This window comes from Podarcis tiliguerta (genome assembly GCF_965153285.1).
Source record: "Podarcis tiliguerta genome assembly, chromosome: 4".
Classification (NCBI taxonomy): domain Eukaryota; kingdom Metazoa; phylum Chordata; class Lepidosauria; order Squamata; family Lacertidae; genus Podarcis; species Podarcis tiliguerta.
This window is the reverse complement of record NC_139537.1, coordinates 15,447,446-15,468,061: the sequence shown is the minus strand read 5'-3', so window position 1 is coordinate 15,468,061 and position 20,616 is coordinate 15,447,446. Positions and strand designations below refer to the sequence as shown.

General features: G+C 42.9%; 1 protein-coding gene across 1 annotated transcript in view; it reads right to left on the bottom strand.

Moving 5' to 3' along the window:
• Positions 1–20,616, bottom strand: part of FAT3 (FAT atypical cadherin 3) — a 462,771-nt gene that overhangs the window by 54,450 nt on the left and 387,705 nt on the right. Inside the window, exons 15-20 of the mRNA XM_083439019.1 lie at positions 19,394–19,627; positions 13,098–13,487; positions 6,636–6,850; positions 5,109–5,246; positions 2,588–2,731; positions 607–804 (exon numbers count right to left, since the gene is read on the bottom strand). Of these exons, the coding sequence (XP_083295145.1) occupies positions 607–804; positions 2,588–2,731; positions 5,109–5,246; positions 6,636–6,850; positions 13,098–13,487; positions 19,394–19,627 (1,319 nt within the window). The remainder of the gene's footprint in view (positions 1–606; positions 805–2,587; positions 2,732–5,108; positions 5,247–6,635; positions 6,851–13,097; positions 13,488–19,393; positions 19,628–20,616) is intronic.

Here is a 20,616-nt window from a genome sequence, read left to right as displayed (position 1 = left end):
ATTGTGTTATGACTCTTCCTGAATTGTTGGAACTGGAACCTGGGAGAAATTCATGAGAAATTCATCTTCCCCTCAATAGTTTGGGTTGGAGGGTAGCAAGTGGACAGTTCCCCTGGCCCCTTACTATTTTTGCAAAGATTACCCTCTTCCCAAATGGGCAGAGCTACTTGCACACTGCATATGCAGATTGCAAAACAGGATGTATACACAGAGGCCTAACAGCCTGTGTGATCTCTGTCCCTTTTATGTAATTAGATCAGGGAACATTTGCAAAATGCATGCTCTTTTTGGCAGCCGAGTTCTGGTCCTTCCTGCTTACACAGTAAAACAGTGGCCTTGCCTACATGTGTGACAACAACAACAATAATTAAAATCCTGCATCATTAATGTTAACCAGCTCCCAAATTCCATTTAACGTGAACGGTTTTGTAAGGTATCTGGTTAATTAGCCATCTCTACAGAATTAAAAGTGGGTAATAAAATACACAATTTTGTGCACAGTACAAGGGGGTGAAATCAGAAAGATGGCACACAGGCCTAATGGGAGGACGACAGTTTGCCATGAGAACTATTCCCCAACACTTTTGTGTACGAAGAGAACAGTACCTGAATGCAGAGCACATATTCAGTTGCTTCCCTGTACTTGAAGACGACTGCAGATCGTAAGACGCCTTGCTGGTCCAATGCAAACTCTTCGCCTTCATTACCCGTCAAGATGGAAAAGGTGAAAGGGGGTCCATTGTGCAGAGAGTCTTTGTCTGTCACCACCAGCTGCAGAATGCTTGTTCCCACTGGTTTATTTTCCTTTGTGCATACACACAGTGTATATGTTAAGAAAAGGGTTTTAATTATACATCTCAATACATTTTTGCCTGCTGCACAGAATGCATACGAATGTGGGTTGTTTTTTTTATGAGGGTTCTTTTGTTTGGCTGCAAAAAAATCTCCCACTTTGATTCTGCATAAGAGCAAGTTGTAGCAAAATGCCTGTTAGGCTTGCTTATTTGTACTGATGGGATTGTTCTGATGTCTATATGGAGCAGGGGTGGGCAACCTTTGAACTCCCAGATGTTGTTGAACTACAACTCCCATCATCCTTGACCACTGGCCATGTTAGCCAGGGGTTGGTAGGACCTGAGAGCTCAGCAACAACTGAAGAACCACATATTGCCCACTCCCAATTCACAGCAAGATAGATAATTTTTAATTAGGGATGTAGTCACACCTACACTAAGGATAACACATTTTGGGGTGAATTAAAGGAGAGTGAATTGTCAGTGATATTTTATCACCAAAAAAGGAGGAGGGAGCACCCCTTTGATTTTAGGCCTCTGTTGGCTGTTACTTTCTTTAGACTCTATTCACTGCAGTGACAAAGTAATTTGCATCTGTACTGTCCCCACAACAGACCCATGTCGGGCGTAAACTGGGTAGGCAGTGCAGAAACTACAGAGGTACTGCTGGAGAAAACTACGCTTGCTGGAAGCATACATGTGAATGTGGACAACAGAGCAAGCAACTTCAAGAAGCAGACGTGCACTTGTTTCTCTTTCATCATTCAGCTGTGTGTTGCTGTACGAGTGCAAGCCAAACAGGAGCAAAGTACAGTTTGCCAAACACAACTGTGAAAATTGGAAGTGCTGAAACAGCACTTCTGACTCCCAAGCAGGGATGGGAGACTCTGTCAATATCCGTTTCCCTCAGTTTCTATTTCTCCAGCCTTAAATTTGGTTCTTCATTCACATTTCTGCATCAGTTTGCAGTTTTTTTGTTTGTTTTTAAGTCCTCTCCTCATGAAAATTCATCAGTGAATGTTTCGCAATATACACACGTTTGTGTGCAAATTTGCCAAATATACAGATTTTTGCTAACCAATTATCCCAATTATAATGGATTTTTTTAATTTCACCAGCAATTACAGACTTTTGCTAAGATATTTCCCCTAACATAATGCATTTTATATCCCAGCCAGATGGGTGGGGAAGAAGAAGAAGAGCAAAAATAGAACACTTTCTGCTAACATGTACATATCTGTATGCATTACTAGCCTGGAGAACTGCAATGCAATGTGAAGAGAAGTGTGAATTTCGAAGAACAGTTGTGGCTTTGGCTTCTGAAAGTGTGGTTTGTTTCTGACTCGGAAGACCAAGTCTTCCCTAGGTCACATCCTTCACTTCCCAGGCCAGGAGTGGGGCACCCCCAGATGCTACTGAACTCCAATGCCAATGAGCTCTTATCACTGCACATGGGGCTGATGAGAATTGGGAGTCCAACAGTGTATGGAGGCCACAGGTTTCTCAACTCCACCACAGGGACTTACATGGAGGTGCTCTTAGGTATATGTGGGCCTCTAGCTATTAAACTGCTACTTATGCAAATCAGTCATAAAATGCTGCAAAGGACCCAGATGGTTCCTTATCACTGCAAACATAAGACCTGTTACTAAGAGCTAAGGAATAATGTTCTTATCCTTTCTGGGGGGTAGGGGCAGAAGAGATAATTCAGTGCTGATAAGCCACTTAAATCGTACCTAAAGCATCAGATTAGGACTGGAGATTTTCTTTCTGATGTTCAGGACCAAACTTACTTGAATCACAGCTGTATAGTTGGCAGGTGTAAATACAGGGCTGTTATCGTTCACGTCAGAAATGTCAACGTTGACCGTCACAGATGCCGACAGAGGAGGAGTCCCACTGTCTCTTGCCTGTATGACTAACGAGTATCCAGAAACCTGCAAAATAATAATAATAATACATTACATCTTTAAATCAGCTTGAAAAGCCTTCGAAATTCCACCTTGGATTTGCTACTATCTGCATAGGTTTGCATGTGGAACTGAATGAGGTAGCAATGGATGGGTGGAATTTTGTGCGGACAGAATAGAGACTGTGCCATTTAATGAGCCAGGTGGCAAATTCATCTGTCTGATTGGTCCTCTGTGTAAAACAACAACAACAAAAGCACCTCCAGGGAAGCAGATAACAGTGTGGAGTTGGCTTATTCAGAAAAGGGACAGCGTCTCTCTAAAGCTTTTGTCAGTTGAGAAAAACATTCGCTCTTTCAGTAATTTGGGGACGATTGTAAAAAAAATACTGTTGTGTTAAGGAGAAACACAGTCCTCACTTTGAATTGGCATGCAAATTTTAATATACCCAAAATGGATTGGCTGCGTGGCGCTGTGTCAACAACATGCTCATTCCTGTTTTAGGCCATACTCACAGGAAGATCATGCAGATTTTATTTATTTATTTATTTATTTAAAAAACCCAGTGCCAAAACAGCTGTTGATTGGATAATGCACAGTCCTCAAATAGCCAATGTAATACATACATACATAATAAAAAAAATGAACTCTTCATATGAGAATTGCCCACCTGTCTGCCCTGTGGAGGTGAGTATTAAGAATCACACACCCCACCAGAAAACTGAAGTGGTACAGTCCACGCTACCACCTCAGCTGATTCATGAGTTCCTTAGAAACTTTTATTGCACGCCATGTATTCTAACACAAGGCCTCATTGCATTCTCTGGCCTTTATATATCTGTGTTTCCATGTCTACTGCTGCAGTGCATCTCAGATTCTGCTTTCTAAAATAAGGCAATCCATAACCATAATGGCTCTGTGGCATCGAAATTACTGCGCCAGATGATACAAGCTGCAGATAATGGGACACTTAAAAAAAATAAACAATACAGCTCCTTGCATAAGAAATCTAGTAGCAGCCATTATAAATGTAACTATAAGTTGTGCACAGGAAGCAATTTTAAGCTTCATAAGCGTCAGAAATAAACTTAGGCACAGGAATGGATTTCAAAAGGCGTTACTAAAACCACATCCAGCATAGCTACCAGCCTGAGTGCCCCTTTGGTTAAAAACTGAAGCCTTGAGCCCAATCCTGTGAGCAGTGGCAGTCAAGCACTAGTTCCTGGCATCACGCCACTCAAATGCACTTGTGAAACTGGAACTTGCATTCTTGGGTTCTTACCAGTCATATATGCAGAAAAAGTGCAAAGCCCTCTCTGGGACTGCAGAATGCCAGGGAAAGTCACATTTTTTAGATGCCCTCATATATAACCAACAAACGTACATTTCCCTGTATATGCAAATCTAACAGATCCTCGTCTTCTGCCTGGAGTGCTAGCTTTCACATGCAGGGGCCTATTTTTTGTTTTGTTTTAAGAAGAAGGAGCATTGAAACTCTGAGAGGTTGCAATCGAGAGATAGTCAAAGGCGCAGTACTATCCTATCTGTATTTATTTGAAAGCTAAACCCCATTAGCTTCATTAGCCTGGCCTTTGGTTTGGACTCAGTCTGACCCTTCTGTTCCCCTCCCCTTATGGTCTTGATTTATCGGCTATTTTAAAATGAGGCTGCATTTTAAATTGCATTTTAACCTGTATTTTAAATTGGTTTCCCCCCTTTCTCTTTTCCCCCTATTATGTTTACGGTTTTACGGTGATTTTATTGGTGTTAGTCGCCCTGAGCCCGACTCTGGCTGGGGAGGGTGGGGTATTAATAATAATAATAATAATAATAATAATAATAAATGAACTATGCACTAAGGAGAACCACCCCAACGCCATTCAGTGAGGGGAGGGCCAGTTGTGACCCTCCAGGCATCTCTTTCTGTCCCTTGGGCTAGGCCACACCTCTCACTGGGACCGCTTAATACCCTAGGAGGTTTCATCCGGCTGGAATGTATCCTTGACCTCTGTTAATGCCTCCAGCTTGCCTGTATGGGGAGGACAGAGAGGGCTGTGTAAATGTGTTAGTTGCCCCGCCCAGTTTCGCCTCTGGCCCCGCCCACCTCCTGGAGGGTTTCCTCGGAAAGTTGCCCAGAATGGAATATGTCCTTTAGCCTGGAGAAGGTTCTCTCCCCACACCGGGTTAGTATGGCCATCAGAGAAGCAGAGCGGTGGGGTGGTAGTAGAATTGATACATTAGGGCTGATCGAAAACAAGATATATAAATTCTGAAGTATTTTCTTGTGATAATTATACTGTTGCAAGAGGGTCATTTAAACACTGATGCCCGTAATCGTAAGCAAAGCTAGCATGCGGAAATATTATGTGGAAGTGGAAAAGCAATGAACCTGAGGTGGCCTTACCCTTTCTCGGTCCAATCTCTTCTTAACCTTTATAAGTCCCAAGCTGGGATCAATTGAAAACTCATTGTTCCGATCTCCATTGATTATGGAAAAATGGATCTGCCCATTGGGAGGACTGTCAAGGTCTTCAGCTATCAGCTTTTGGGAGGAGGGGGATGGGGAGGAAGAAACGAATGTGAGAAATACGGATTCATGCATAAACAAATTCCATGGCACAATTATTCACTAGATACACATGCTTACACACTTTATTAAATAACACCATTCCAATGCATAAAATGGCTTGTATTTCCCCAGCACGAGACTTCAGCGCTACTACAAAAGGGATGAAATCTATGCATGTTCTGTGCAAATCTTAGGGAATATAACGCTGCTGCTTCTTGCTATTAATGCTCAACAAGAACATTTTTGTTAGGTGCTTGACAGTTCCGGGGCATGGAACCGGAGCAGTCAGGTCACAAAGCTCTGCAGACTTAGACTGAAGCACAGAGGGAAATGATGTGTCAGATCTTGCGGGAGGCCCAGACAGGCCTGGGAATGAGATGTGCAGAGAGACTGGAAAATTTGTATGAAAGGTGCTCCTTCCTCTATGAGTTGCCAACACTTATACCGTTATTCTTTTGTAAAGATCAGATTCCTTCTATTTTAATAGTGCATTTTCACACCCATTCAAAAGTAAGCCCCACTGAATTAAATGAGGCTTACTCCCAGGCAAACGGGCATAAGATTGTAGCCTAAATCAGAAACCTGTGCTGTTTCATTCATATTCATATATATATATATATATATAGTGTGTGTGTGTGTGTGTGTGTGCATGCATCTATATCTATCTTTTGCAATCATTGATTTTAGCTGCAGAATTCATTTTTCTTAATGTTAGTGCTCACAACTCTGATGTTCCAACAGAAGGCAGGATGCAAATATCTGGAACGAATTATGAAAAACTAAAGGCTAGTCCTTTAGAAAGCACTGAAAGTGAGGTTTGTATTTTGCATCAGTGGGCTAGAGGGTGGTGACCGGATATGACTAGAGGCTGGAAAGAGGTTGGAGACCCAATTTAAAATGTATCAGCAGAAGACCAGTAAATACATTTTGGTTTGCTCCATTTTTGCAGTAATAGTGGAGCCCTGTCTCCAGTTATGGAGAGAACGACATAGGCAAACCAGGTCTTTACCCAGACTGTGACAGGCACGACTCCAAAGTATTTATAACCCGAATGGAAAAAGTAATGCACTGAGTGGGTGGAGTTATGGTAATGCAACAGTTTCAGCCATCTCCTTGCAGAGTTGCCCAAAATGGCTTGTATATTAGGGATATATATTAGGGACCCTTCAAGATCTTGTCTTAGTGACTCCTGACAGTGCTGTACAAGAAACAGAATCCCTGCCAGGGGTTCTGTTGTACTTTTAAAGTTATTGAAATTCCTCACCAATAAAAAACATAAACACTTCATGGAAACCTAGGCAAGGATTTGATCACACTGGCTCGAAGCTGGCGTAACAATATGGTAAACGTTTCTCAACTCACCGTTATCAATGAATCGCCTACTGAGGCATCCTCGCTGATGACGGAACTGTAGACTTCTTGGCTAAATCTCGGAGCGTTATCATTAACGTCTGTCACATTTATATTCACTGTTGCCACGGCGCTTAGCGCAGGACTGCCCCCATCTTTGGCTTCGATGACTAGGAAGAAATCCTTGCACGTTTCATAGTCCAGAGGTTCAATTACAGATATGGACCCTTGGAGACGGAAGAGAGAATTTCAGTAAAGCACAACACTAAGGACACACAAGCAGATTTTGAATACTGATGTTAGTGACCCCAGTGACTGCAGAAGAGACCAGGCTACAGAGGACCAGTTCTGATATACCTTTCCTTGTTTTGTAAAAATTGCAGAAATCTAGGCAAGATATTTAATTATTTTTATATGCAACAACTGCGGCAGGAGTATTGTTAGCCCAGAAATGGAAACAAGAAGAAATTCCGATGAAAGAAGAATGGCAGATGAAATTAATGGACTATGCAGAATTGGACAAATGATAGGAAGGATTCGAAACCTGCGGGACCAGAGATTTACAGAAGAGTGGAAGAAGTATATGAATTATTTGAAGATCAACTGTAATCAACAAATTACACTAGTAGGACTACAAGAAGTTTTGTAAGGAGAAATATACGAAGTGTTACAAAGTAGAAAAAGATAGAGATATTGGTTATGAGTTTGAAATGTAATAGGGAAAAAGGTGAAAGATTTATACGATCTGAAGAGAAACCAGAGTAATAGGGAAACCAGAAATGTAATAGGGAAAATAAGAAATGCATACTAAGAGATTAGACTGGAAAATTTTCAGACAGGATTGATGGAAGTAAAAAAAATTGAATAAGATCTAAAAGTATGTTTAATAACTGTTTTTAATAAAAGTATGTTTCTTAGCTGATATGTTAAAAAACTAATAAAATTATGTATTAATTTTTCTTCTTCCAGAAATCAGAGATACTGATCAGGGACGCAGGTGGCGCTGTGGGTTAAAGCCTCAGCGCCTAGGACTTGCCGATCGAAAAGTCGGCGGTTCGAATCCCCGTGGCGGGGTGCGCTCCCGTTGTTCAGTCCCAGTGCCTGCCAACCTAGCAGTTCGAAAGCACTCTCGGGTGCAAGTAGATAAATAGGGACCGCTTACTAGCGGGAAGGTAAACGGCATTTCTGTGTGCGACTCTGGCTCGCCAGAGCAGCGATGTCACGCTGGCCACGTGACCCGGAAGTGTCTCTGGACAGCGCTGGCCCCCGGCCTCTTAAGTGAGATGGGCGCACAACCCTAGAGTCTGTCAAGACTGGCCCGTACAGGCAGGGGTACCTTTACCTTTAAGGACATAAGAATAATCCTGTTGGATCAAGCCAAAGACCCATCTATCCAAGCATCCTATTCACACAGAGGCCAAGCAGGGTACGCAGCCTGCAAATAGCTTCTAAATCCTCATGTAAGGATGAGCTGGGCACGAGGTTTATGCAGAAATGGTGGAATTCCCTATCTTAAAGTACAGTAATATAAGAACTGGAACCAAAAGAACTGTCACAGAAAGACTTCTGACCTCACCCCTCTTTGAGACATCCTCAGATTAACAGCACAAAGTGGGCAATTGACTGGCCAATTTGAGTTTATGACTCAACTGTGCAGACAGGCAATGGACTACTGCTGACAAAAGCCCTGACATGTTCGTGTGGATGTCATAGGAGCCAACTCCTACCGGCCATGGGGGCTTTGGCCCCCACAATAAAATATTTGAGGAGGCCAGGCCCCCACAATGTTGATGGACGTTCCCATTCAAATTGTGTGTGCGCACCGCATCCTGTGATCGATTATGTGGGGTGGGACTTACCTGGCCCCCTACAATATTTTATGCAAGTTGGCACTCCATCCCACCTCAGAAAGAAGCCCTCTGTGAGAGGACAGACATGCACCAGCACAAAGCATCCATTTGTCATTGGGCCATGGATAAGAAGATTTCCTTTTAAAAGCCTCGATAGGGCATTTTACATAATTATAAGACAGCCTGGAATCTCCAGTTTCTGCCACCGAGCTGCTGATAAGGGAGCTGTCACACATTAATGCATAATAAATGTCTTTCCCCCTCCTTCTCTGGTGATTAAACGTCACCCCGGCTATTTTATTGATTTATCTTCTTGCCTTCATTGTAAAATACAGCTTTAACCATTATTTTTCGTACCCATTCCAGGGGTGTTGATATGCTAATGCCATTAAGCTCTCCTAAATAATAAACCTTAAGGTGCACTTGAGTAGTATTTTTTTAAAAAATAAAACCACACACTTCAGAGTAAGAAATGAGTTTTCATGACCAAGGGAAGAGAGGAACTGCCAGACGGAGGAGTATAGAGAAAGATCAACTCGTTATTTTAGGCCAATGGTTCTCAAAAGGAAAAGATAGACCCTATAGACATGTGGAAATCATTTGCCTGGAGAAGCAAAAGGTTGTCACTCCTTCATCTTGGTATATCTTGATCTGATCAAGAAAGGGCACTTGCCCAAACCAATGGGATTCACAGCTACAATATGTGGTTATGGCCTGCTGTTTGTACTTTCTGGAGACAAGTGAAGACAATTTGCAAATTTTTCAAAGTGCTGGTGCTTATCTTTCAAACAGCTTGCAACCTGGCATGAGGGGGCACCTTCTCTCATATGATCATCCATGGAGACCCTCTGATTGGTGCCCACATTATCAGAAATGAGGGAAGCCTTTTTGGGTTGTGGCACCATGCTTGTGGAACTCTCTTCCCAGGCAAGCTCACCTGGTGCCTGTCATATAAAGGTAAAGAGTCCCCTGACCATTAGGTCCAGTCATGACCGACTCTGGGGTTGCGGCGCTTATCTCGCTTTACTGGCCAAGGGAGCTGGCGTACAGCTTCTGGGTCATGTGGCCAGCATGACTTAGCTGCTTCTGGCAAACCAGAGCAGTGCATGGAAACGTTGTTTACCTTCCCACCAGAGTGGTACCTATTTATCTACTTGCACTTTGACGTGCTTTCGAACTGCTAGGTTGGCAGGAGCAGGGACCGAGCAACGGGAGCTCACCCTGCCATGGGGATTCGAACCGCCGACCTTCTGATCAGCAAGTCCTAGGCTTAACCCACAGCGCCACCCGTGTCCCTTGGTGCCTGACATATAACCTTTCCATGAACCTGGGTTTTTAATCTCTTATTGCGTTTTTAAACTTCTGCTCTGATAATGTTCAGCGCTGCCTTTTACAGCTGCAAACAGGTGCTTTATGAATTATTAGAAACCACCCTGACAGTTCTGAAGGTCAGGACAGAAGTGTTTTAAATAAAACCAATAATAAATAATTCACTGCACCAAACTATGTTTTCTGGAATCCCCCCTGTATGTGGGTCAAGGGCTATTTCTCCCTTTCTCTTGCTTTGGTAACTATAATAGGGTGGCTGAATATTGACCAATTGAGTACACGGTTCTGTAGGACCCAGAAGAAGACGGGGAGGAAAAATTGGTTTGCTTCACGATTTAATGTGACCCATTTCCTGCACCAAAACGCATTTTTTTTAAAAAAAAATTGCAGCTTTCCTTCAGAATCCACACTTCTTTGTATTTTGTGATACAGTTCTCCAGCCAAAAGTTGTGTATGAATTTGTGTACATTAGGAGAATTGTGCACCAAAATGCACGTTAGTGAAAACAACATACGGAGATGCACTATTGGGGGAAACTACTGTTATTCTTCCTATTGTAGACCTTCCTTTTGCAACAAGCCTTTCAAGTGGAGGTGGTTATCTCAGTCTGTATCTGCACTGGCCTTAATTTATTTATGTTTTTATTGTTAAAGTGAAATAATAGATCAAGTATATATTACACAAGGGACGCGGGTGGCGCTGTGGGTAAAACCTCAGCGCCTAGGACTTGCCGATCGCATGGTTGGCGGTTCGAATCCCCGCGGCGGGGTGTGCTCCCGTAGTTCGGTCCCAGCGCCTGCCAACCTAGCAGTTCGAAAGCACCTCCGGGTGCAAGTAGATAAATAGGGACCGCTTACCAGTGGGAAGGTAAACAGCGTTCCGTGTGCTGCGCTGGCTCGCCAGATGCAGCTTGTCACGCTGGCCACGTGACCCGGAAGTGTCTGCGGACAGCGCTGGCTCCTGGCCTATAGAGTGAGATGAGCGCACAACCCTAGAGTCTGGCAAGACTGGCCCGTACGGGCAGGGGTACCTTTACCTTTTTTATATTACACAAACATGTGTATATTAGGTAAAAGGTGTGTATTACACAAAACTACAAAGAAAAATGTCTATGTTAGTGGAGATGTGACAAATTTTCATGTGAAATTTAAAAACGATTTCAAACAGATGTTGAAACGAGGTGAGCCGAACTTAATGAGAGAAGCCAAAATCGACAGATTCACCTGCCATGAGCCTGAAGGTATGAACCTGGTCAATTACACCATCCCAAAGTGAGGGGAAATGTAGGCCAGCAAAGTTGGCTGAAGGATGAAAAGACAAAACCTGAAAGGATTTCACAATGCATTTTCAGTTTTTCCTAAGCACTGCTATCTGCTGATTTCAGTAAGGATTAACTGGCAAGTCCATTTTACTCTTTGCTGTTTGACCTGACAGAGGTATGATTAAGTCACTGACAGCTCACTGATGTCCCTGGATTCTTAAAAAAAAAAAGGAAAAGGAAATTGAGATTTTCACCTTGAAGGCCTCTATGCAAGTGGATTGAACAAAGAATGAAACTTGTGTCCTATATTATAGTTTATACTGGATTTGTATGCTAAATGTATAGCATTGAATTGTCAGTTATTTTAATCATTGGCCATTGTGGCTATTTGAATTACGGTGTTATTAATTTCTTTTCCTCTGTCTAGTCGAAAGTTTCTCAGAAATGGCTTCATCTTCACCCAGGTGTTTTATAGGTGTGGGAAGATTTTCCATTGTGTTCACAATCAACTACATCGTTGTGTTAACTTCTGACTGATGGTGGTAGGCACGTGTCGTTATGCTACCCTATGGCTTCTTAAGGGTTTTTTGAAAATAATTATCCTCCTCACTAGGATGTATATACTGAAACTAGAAACTAAAGGGGGTAAGCATTATCTGGCCTTCTGTAAGACTGGTTCTGTATGTCAGTATACCTACTTTTTATAATTCCAAGTATTTATGTTCTTTCAGTGCATGATTTAAACACCTTGACTTTGGACAATTATACTGAAGCCTATGGGCAATTGATGAGATTGCATAATGTATTGGGAGAGTTAAAACCTGGTCTCCTAGATCCTAGTGCAACACTTTAACCACTACCTCACAATGGCTCTCCATGATAGTATTACCACAGAAAAGCATTTAGATGCACATTTTGTCTCCATGTACCTATTTCTGAACACATTCCAGCCTGTTATGCTTTTAAAAATGTACTTTGTTATGCTTTTTGAGCCAAGAACTGTTATCAGACGATCCAGAGAAGTATGAAATCCAGAGGATAATTGATGTTCCAACTGGCAGATTAGTTCAGGAGATGCAAATTAAGGTTGGTTCACTTAAAAATGCAGAACAAACTTATCCTTGATCTCTAGCATGTGCTACATGCCAAAAAGTTTGCATTTTGAATGTTGATACACCATGAACCATCATTGGTCAATGCCAGTTCCACCCATATGTCATATGATAACAGTAATATTAGTAGGGTACTTTATAGGATTGTTGCAAAGAGTACTTTACAAAAGCATGTGAATATGATCAAAGTAATACACACTTGGGCTCCATGATCACTGCAGATGGTGACAGCAGTCACAAAATTAAAAGATGCCTGCTTCTTAGGAGAAAAGCAATGACAAACCTAGACTGCATCTTAAAAAGCAGAGACATCACCTTGCCAACAAAGGTCCGTATAGTTAAAGCTATCATTTTCCCAGTAGTGATGTATGGAAGTGAGAGCTGGACCATAAAGAAGGCTGATCGCCAAAGAATGGATGCTTTTGAATTATGGTGCTGGAGGAGACTCTTGCGAGTTCCATGGACTGCAAGAAGATCAAACCTATCTATTCTGAAGGAAATCAGCCCTGAGTGCTCACTGGAAGGACAGATCCTGAAGCTGAGGCTCCAATACTTTGGCCACCTCATGAGAAGATAAGACTCCCTGGAAAAGACCCTGATGTTGGGAAAGATGGAGGGCACAAGGAGAAGGGAACAACAGAGGACGAGATGGTTGGACAGTGTTCTCGAAGCTACCAGCATGAGTCTGACCAAACTGCGGGAGGCAGTGGAAGACAGGAGTGCCTGGCGTGCTCTGGTCCATGGGGTCACGAAGAGTTGGACACGACTAAACAACTAAACAACAACACCACCACCACACACAACACAACCAGTCTTCTGCTGCTCCTGTTATGTCTCCTTTTCCTTTCCTGAACCTTCAGGATAGAAATTTAAACAGTAAAACTTAAATACTTTTCTTTAACACTTCCGTTCCCTTACATACCTGTCTTTGAATTGATCCTGAATTTCCCCTTTTCATTCCCAGACCTGATGATGTAGGTGATCTCTGCATTTGTACCAATGTCTTTGCTTGTGGCAAAAACGGAGAGAACTTCAGCACTGGGCGAGGTGTCCTCAGGCACCGAAACAAGGTAGTCTCTCCTCTCAAAGACAGGAGGGTTGTCGTTAATGTCCAGAACCGTAATGGTCACCGTGGCGAACGAGGACAGGGTCTGCACAATGCTCTGGTCTGTGGCTTTGACAGTGACATTATACGATGGCTGGAGTTCTCTGTCCAATGGATGCTCCAAGATGATGATTCCCGAGGATTTGTCCACAGAGAAGAAGCCACCTGAAGAATCTGCTAGGGAATAGACAATCTTTCTGTTCACACCTAAGAAGAAAAGATGAAGAAACAGAAGATGTTGTTGATTAAGGAGACCAATGTTGTAACATCTGCCCTGTGAGAAATAAGAGTCCAGAAGGGAGGTAATCATTTCAGCATTTCATGAGATGAGATCCAATTATGCTTGCATTTCAAAAAAGGACACAGAGACACAGAAACATGAACAGAGCCCATGTTGAACAGAGCAAGATGGTGATGGGTGAGGGCAAGGTGGCAAACTGGAATTCTCAGAGGCCATGTGTGACGTTAACATATGAAAGTGCTGGAGGGGAAATAGTTAAACAGGTCACCCAATCAGGACCCAGGGGGGTGGAGTCAGAGGGACTATAAAACCAGCTCTGGGAGGGGCAAAGGGAGGAGTTTGTTGGGAGTTGGGTGGTTGGTTGGAGTGGGAGTGAATTGGGATAGAGTTTGTGGGTAGGATGAGTTAGTGTAGCTAAATAAGCTGAGTCAGGAACAGTTAGGGGCTAGAAAGACAAGTAGATATCTGAGAGGTGGTTTAGTGAGTGAGAGCAGGTAGCAGAAGTTATAGGACTGGATAGGCACCCCGTGATTGTAATTGATACCGTTTATGAAACCACACGCTTGTTAAACTGCAATAAATAAACAGAAGTTTATGTTCTAATTTAACCCTGACTGGACTCAGTATTGTACCAGGTAGGGCCTGGGTGGTGGCAGAGAGAAATAAAGTGGTGGCACAGGGATCAATAGACGGTGAAACGTCCGGGGACCCTGAGTGATCGCCACACCAAATTCCTGCACCACTGAGGCAGCTGAAGGAGCCTCAGGCTGCACGGTGGTATGCAGAGGTACCACCTGGGCAGCCTTACAAGCTCTGTCAGTTGATATGGTACCCAGTCAGGTGACCCAGGGAGCTAATACAATGCCACCTTTAGGACATGGTCTGTCCCTCAGCTGAAGCAACTTGTTTCCTAGTGTGATAATGTGCCAGACAAGAGGGCATGATTGCTGATCTCCTCACCCTGCCTCTGCAACATAACCTTCTGTGCCTAGCTTGAAGTGCCACTCCTTAGTTCCAGAACAAGACTTTTCTTTTTGCCTGCTTTAGACTACGCAGACTGCCGAGCCAGGGGGCTGACAGCTTGTTCTCTCCTCTGATCCCTGTACTGCTTGGGATGCCCATTCCCAGTGAACTGTGACACAGAGATGTCTTTGGCCATCCCACCAGAACGTATGAGGCCAAAAAGTGTGTCTGGGGAGGAGCGGTTATGTGTACAAGAATCCTGCCCCAAGAATCCTGTGCAAACTGGGCAGGTACACTGCCCAGGTTGTGCTGGAAGGTCTAAAGGAGACACCTTTGCGTGTTTGACTAAATGTACTGAGAAGCCTCTTTATGATCAGGAACCCTGCTGATGTGCTTAGAAGACTTCATGTAAACATGTGAAGGTTGGGGGTGGCAATGTGTACAGGGGCATTGGGGTGGGGATGGGACATGTGTCGCCTGCCTCCTGCACGTTTTTCTTCCCTCCCGTGCTCAGGCAGAACTCCTGGAAAGGGCTGGTGCAATAGGCCAATCAGAGCTCTGTGTTGACATCAGGCACTGGAACAGAGTTAACTGCACTTCTTTTAAGTTGCGGTGATCAGGGCTGGCACCACCATTAAGCAAGATGAGATGGCATCCCTCGGGCAATAGACTTTTGAGCACTGTGGAAGATAGTAAAATTGTCAGTTATTTTGCATATTGTTTTCATTCCCATAGGGGATGGGTGGTATTTGGATTTTCTGCCTCAGGTATCAGGCTGCCTGACAACGACTATTAAGTCAACATTCTAATTACCAAACTCGGCAGGAGGAAGAAAGTCAAAGAGAATAAACAAAAACCACTGTCCATGTTGTAAGAGGCAAGGGACAAGGTGTGACCAATGAAGCTGCTGAGAGAAAGTGGGAGAAGAAAAATGGGAGAAATAAAGCGTAACTTATCACACTCACATCTATTAAAAGTAACCCGTTTTGCAATCTGAGATCTCCTCTACAGATTGTGCTGAACAGGCTAGCAGGACCACCCTGGGACAACATAGCAACTGTTCACAGTTCAAAATGGCAGCTCCTTTGAGGCACTTCCTGCTCCACTTCCTGTTTCCTGTTGCCAGGGAAGCTGCCACTTGGAACTGCTCTTATTTCAAAGTGTCTTGTCTCTTGGTGCCCATCCTTCTCTGTTAACACTCAGGGGTGGAGACGTCTGCTAAACACTAGAGCCAACCACAGCCACTTGCGGAATTACAGGGAGTCGTACGCTGAAGCTGACTCGAGACCTGAAGGGAAAGTATTGTTGTGATTGCCAAATTTCTTTCCACTGTAGCGGGACAGCTACTTGAAACCCAATTAAACACAAATGCCAAAGCAAAGCCATATACGTTCCCATGTTGATGTATTTATTTGTACAGCCCAGCAACGGAAACGGAAAACAAAGAACATTGCTGTAAAAGTGACAATGTACTGAAGCTGGTGATTCCTTATCCTCAGAGGCAGTTGCAGAATTGCGGCCCCATTGTTCGAAAGCAGAAACTTAAAAGCTTGACATTAATCAGACACACCAGAGCTACTGATCTTCCTCCCAGGCATATTCTGTTAATTTAAAATTTTGTGTCGGTATTTTATGTATTTTTGCAGTGACAGGAATGCATGGTAAAAAAAAAAATTAAAAAGAAGGCAGGGGGACGAAGATGATCAAAAGCAACGGAAAATTACTTTTGTTTTCTGCCTGATATAGCAGAAGTGCAGCTGTTTCACCAGAGGGATCTGGGGGACTCCGTTTCCTCCAACCATATTCGTAACGAGCAGCCACAAAAACAGAACACGGACTCTCGCTTAAATTGCATTACGAAAGATTAGATCACCCTCTATGGAGGAAGACTTGACAAGAAGAAGAAAAACCACCCTTCTTAATATAACCGAGACAGTATCATAAGCCTAGAAAAAGTCATTAAGCCCAAATGGTATTTAAACAATAATTTTACCATTTATCATCTGCAGGGTCAATACACATAGGATACATTTCCAAACACTCAGAAGTCATTAAAAGTATGTGGCATTTAAATGATGATTTTATTATCTCTCTATTCTGATACACAGAGGATATGTGGCCGAGCATTCAGAAGCCATCACAAATGCAAGGCATTTAAATGATGGCTTTATCATCCATCATTACTGTTATTTATTTGTATTGCTAGAATTCCCCATGGCCTCAAGAGAAGGCATTGGTGGGTTATACGGCACATAAATATGGGGTTACAGATAGCTTGGATTTTTTATTTGTCAGTGAGGATTTGGAAGATTTCGTTTTAGTAACTGTTTGGTATGGAGACATCACATGGGATCCATTTCTCCTGGTCTGAGATGTAATGAGGAGAAACATATAGCATGCCTTATAATGGGTTTGAGATCCTTTGCGATTTGTTGTGTTTTCCTTCCACATGAAGACAAAAACGTTGAGAGTAAGACAGAGAACACCTCTCATAACCAGGTGCAGGGATAAGCAAGAGGAGATGGTTTGCAACACCACTGGAGAGAAAATGCTGGGGCAGAAAGAACTTCTTATTCAGCTATGCAGTTCTGAAGATCATTAAATCTGGATTAGTCAGCCATCAACACCTATGACCATCCTCTCCCAAGCTCAAAATCACAGTGGGCTACTGAGTAAGTTCGTGGGTCCCTTTCCTGCACATCTCTGAGCTACGTTTTCACTGAGGTGATAAACCTATGCCTCGGTTGTACTACTTCAACAAGGAAGGGGAACTGAACAACTGGATGCTTCTCTGTATATAACAAATTATAGAGCTGAGCCAAATATTCTCAGAATAGTTTTTTTTCTGAAAGGGAACCCCCCCCCCGATATTTTCCCCTTTCCTTAGTTCCCCAGAAAAAGGCCATTCTACAGAGTTTTTGCCAAATATTTCCCACAGTGGCGTGCCTCATCATCCCCAAGAAACTCTTCTACAATTTCTTTCCCCTGACACAGAGAAATGTGGTGAAATTGTTCCTCCAGTTTCATTGCCCAGAGATAGGCTGGAGACTTTGCAGAGGCCATTCTGGCAGGAGCTGATAGGAGTATAGTTCAAAACATCTCAAGGGCATTGGCTTGCGAAGGCTGGCACAAACTACCATGGTTTTGTGTGATGTTTGAAAGTAACAGATGTCTTAAGGTTACTTCATAGACTCCCCCCCTCCCAGCCTTTGACACAGAGAAAAGGTATGAGGAGCATGTCTGTGAAGCATTTAATTAGTTTACCTGGTTGTGGCTACTTGGATTACCACCAGCTGCTTGAATTATGTAGTTCTGATGAGACAAACTATCTTCTAATTATACACAGGGGTGTTAGGGAGGTCATTCTCCCCAGGATTTCCCTACTTCAGGGTTTTTAAAATCCCAAAAGACAAAAAAGAGAGAACCAATCTCAGGATATTAAAGAAAGAGTAATGCACTTTTTAAAAAAAATAAAAGAAGAGAGTGCCCAACACAATTCAGCGAGAACAGGCTTTCCTACAAGATATGGAGACAACACTGTTATTGACAATGGAATTTCTGTGTGAATGATAGTAATGAGAGTTTATATAAATATGTTACTTTTGAGATTGTATTTGGAGATTTTCGTATGTTTTAAGTACAGCTTATTAATTGTTGTACCATTTCTTGCAGAACACCCCCCCCAAGGAAGGCCTGTTCTCATTAGTCACTAATAAAAACATGAATTACTCTTTCTGCAGCATCTTGAGATTGGATTTTTTTTTGTCTCTTTCACAGGATGCTTCCCATTCCCCCCACCCCCTGTGCATCGTAAAAACTTTAGTAACTTTTCCCCAAACTAATAATTAGAAGCTGCCCTCTTGACTCTGCCCCCTCCCCACTCTTCTGTAACAGAAATAAACTTTTAAAGTGCACCATAAAACCAAGTGCAGGGCATGTTTGCAAACGGCAAGTGTGTATGATGGCTTCATGTCTTCAGTATGGAAAGATTTATAGCTGTATTAGCAGAGTGCTGAATCAAGAGATCTCCCTTTTAATATCCACATATCAATACTGTCATGTTTCATTACTAGCATTTTGCGTTACTAGCATTTGACCCTAATAGCTAATCAGTATGGAGAATTGAAGGTCTGCAGGATGAAAATTATAGAATGAAAGCTTCAAGTGATGTCTCTACTAGTAATCATTACCATAAAAGCTGCTGACTCCAAGCTTTCTTCTGAACTGCCGTAATCGCTTATTTCGGACATCAAGTGCCCTGGCTTACGGCATCACAAAAGTAGAGAACTGTAGATGCAATAAAATTTTGCAAGGAATTTTACACTTGCATTTCCAAGCGCTAAAAATGTCTGAACCCGAGATCTAAACGCCAACATTTAACCTGAAATTCCAAGTTCAAAGACTCCCTTACTGTTATTCTGAAAGTTCGGATTTCAAAATACGAATCCCAAGTTTTGAATAATTCATATTGGAAAATCAAAACTTTGGTACTCAGAAGTCATCGTGCAAGTTAAGATTTGAGAAGAAGAACACTGTGTTTACAAGGAATTCAAAGGCTGTATGCTGCATTCCATATTGGTTTTAACACAAACTGTAGCTCAGTGCTACAGCACATGTTCCTCATGAGGAAGGTCTCAGGTTGAATTACCAGTATCTCTGGGTAGGGCTGGCAATGTCCCTAGTATGATACCCTGGAGAGCTGTTGGCAGTCTGTGTAGACAATATTGAGCTACATGGACCAATGGTCCAACTAAGACACTTTCTTATGTTCTGATGTTACTAGTGTTCCGATGTTACTGGTGTAAGAAAGCAGAAAGTAGAAGAATGTAGGCAAAGAACAGAGATTTGCAAGCTCTGCCAACCTACAAAATATTTGTGATTTGCGTCCATTGCAGTCTTATTGACTTACCTACATCAGGATCGTTGGCTTGGACTCTCGTCAGCAAAGCTTTAGTGGCCGTGTTCTCATAGACACATGCGGTGTAATGGTCAGAAGAAAACGCTGGTGGGTTATCATTAACATCTTCCAGGATGAGATGGATTTCAGACTGACAAAACCTGCCTCCTCCGTCCGTTGCCCTTGCAATCAGGTTGTACACAGGGATCTTCTCACGGTCTAATGGGGCCAAGGTTTTGAGTTCCCCTAAAATCAATTGATTGGAAAATGGGGGGAGAAATGAAACCAGAGTCAACATCATTCTTGCCATTTGTTGTTACTATTACTATTGCTTTGTTGCTGCAATGCAATTTCACTTTCAAAATGGTTCACGACCTGAGAACTGAGCAAAAGGAATATCACAGAAAGGAATTGCCCAATCTCCTCTTTCCCTTTGCATCTTGCTCAAGTGCTTCCACCCAAATTCAGGCAATTCCAGCTTCCCACACTGCAGTCTACTGTGCCCCATCACACACTGTGCAACAGGCCCCCAGGCCTCCATTGATATCTTTATGGGATATGGGAAAGCTCTCTTGCCCGAGCTACCTTCCACTTGCAGTTCTCAGGAGGATACGTATTTTTGAATGTTTGCTTGTCCCAAGGACATAGTAAAATGATTCTATAAAAGGATGTGCCCAAAATCATTATCAGTTGAAGCAAACATGCTTTGTTATTCAAATAGTTAATGCAAAGCCATTGATTTTAGTTGAAGCAAACCACCAGATTTTTCTCTTCCTTCTTTGGTTCTTACACAATGAATTTTTTTTGATTTCAACAACTTTTGACTTAACACGTAGGACAGGTGGTGGCATGCCAAAGTTTTGACAACTCATGGGTTTTGCAATCATAAGAAATGCAGAATCAGACCAAAGGCCTGTATCTAGTGTAGCTTCCTGCTTCACCAAGTGACCAACCAGTTGTCTCTTGGGAAGTCCACAAGTAAGACATGGGGTCATTAGTCCTCTCCTCGTTCCCCCACCCCCTGCCAACTGGTATTCAGAGGTCTACTACCACTCATGCAGCATGTAGACATGATAACTGGGGTAGCCAATGACAGACGTGTTCACTCAACACTTTCTACCACATTGCCAGAGCCAGACCAAGGTGTGTTTGTTGGATTCAGACCTACACTTGGATGCTGTGTTCTTCATTCCAAGGACCCTGAAGCCAGTTGCTGGAATTGCAGCTTGAAAGAG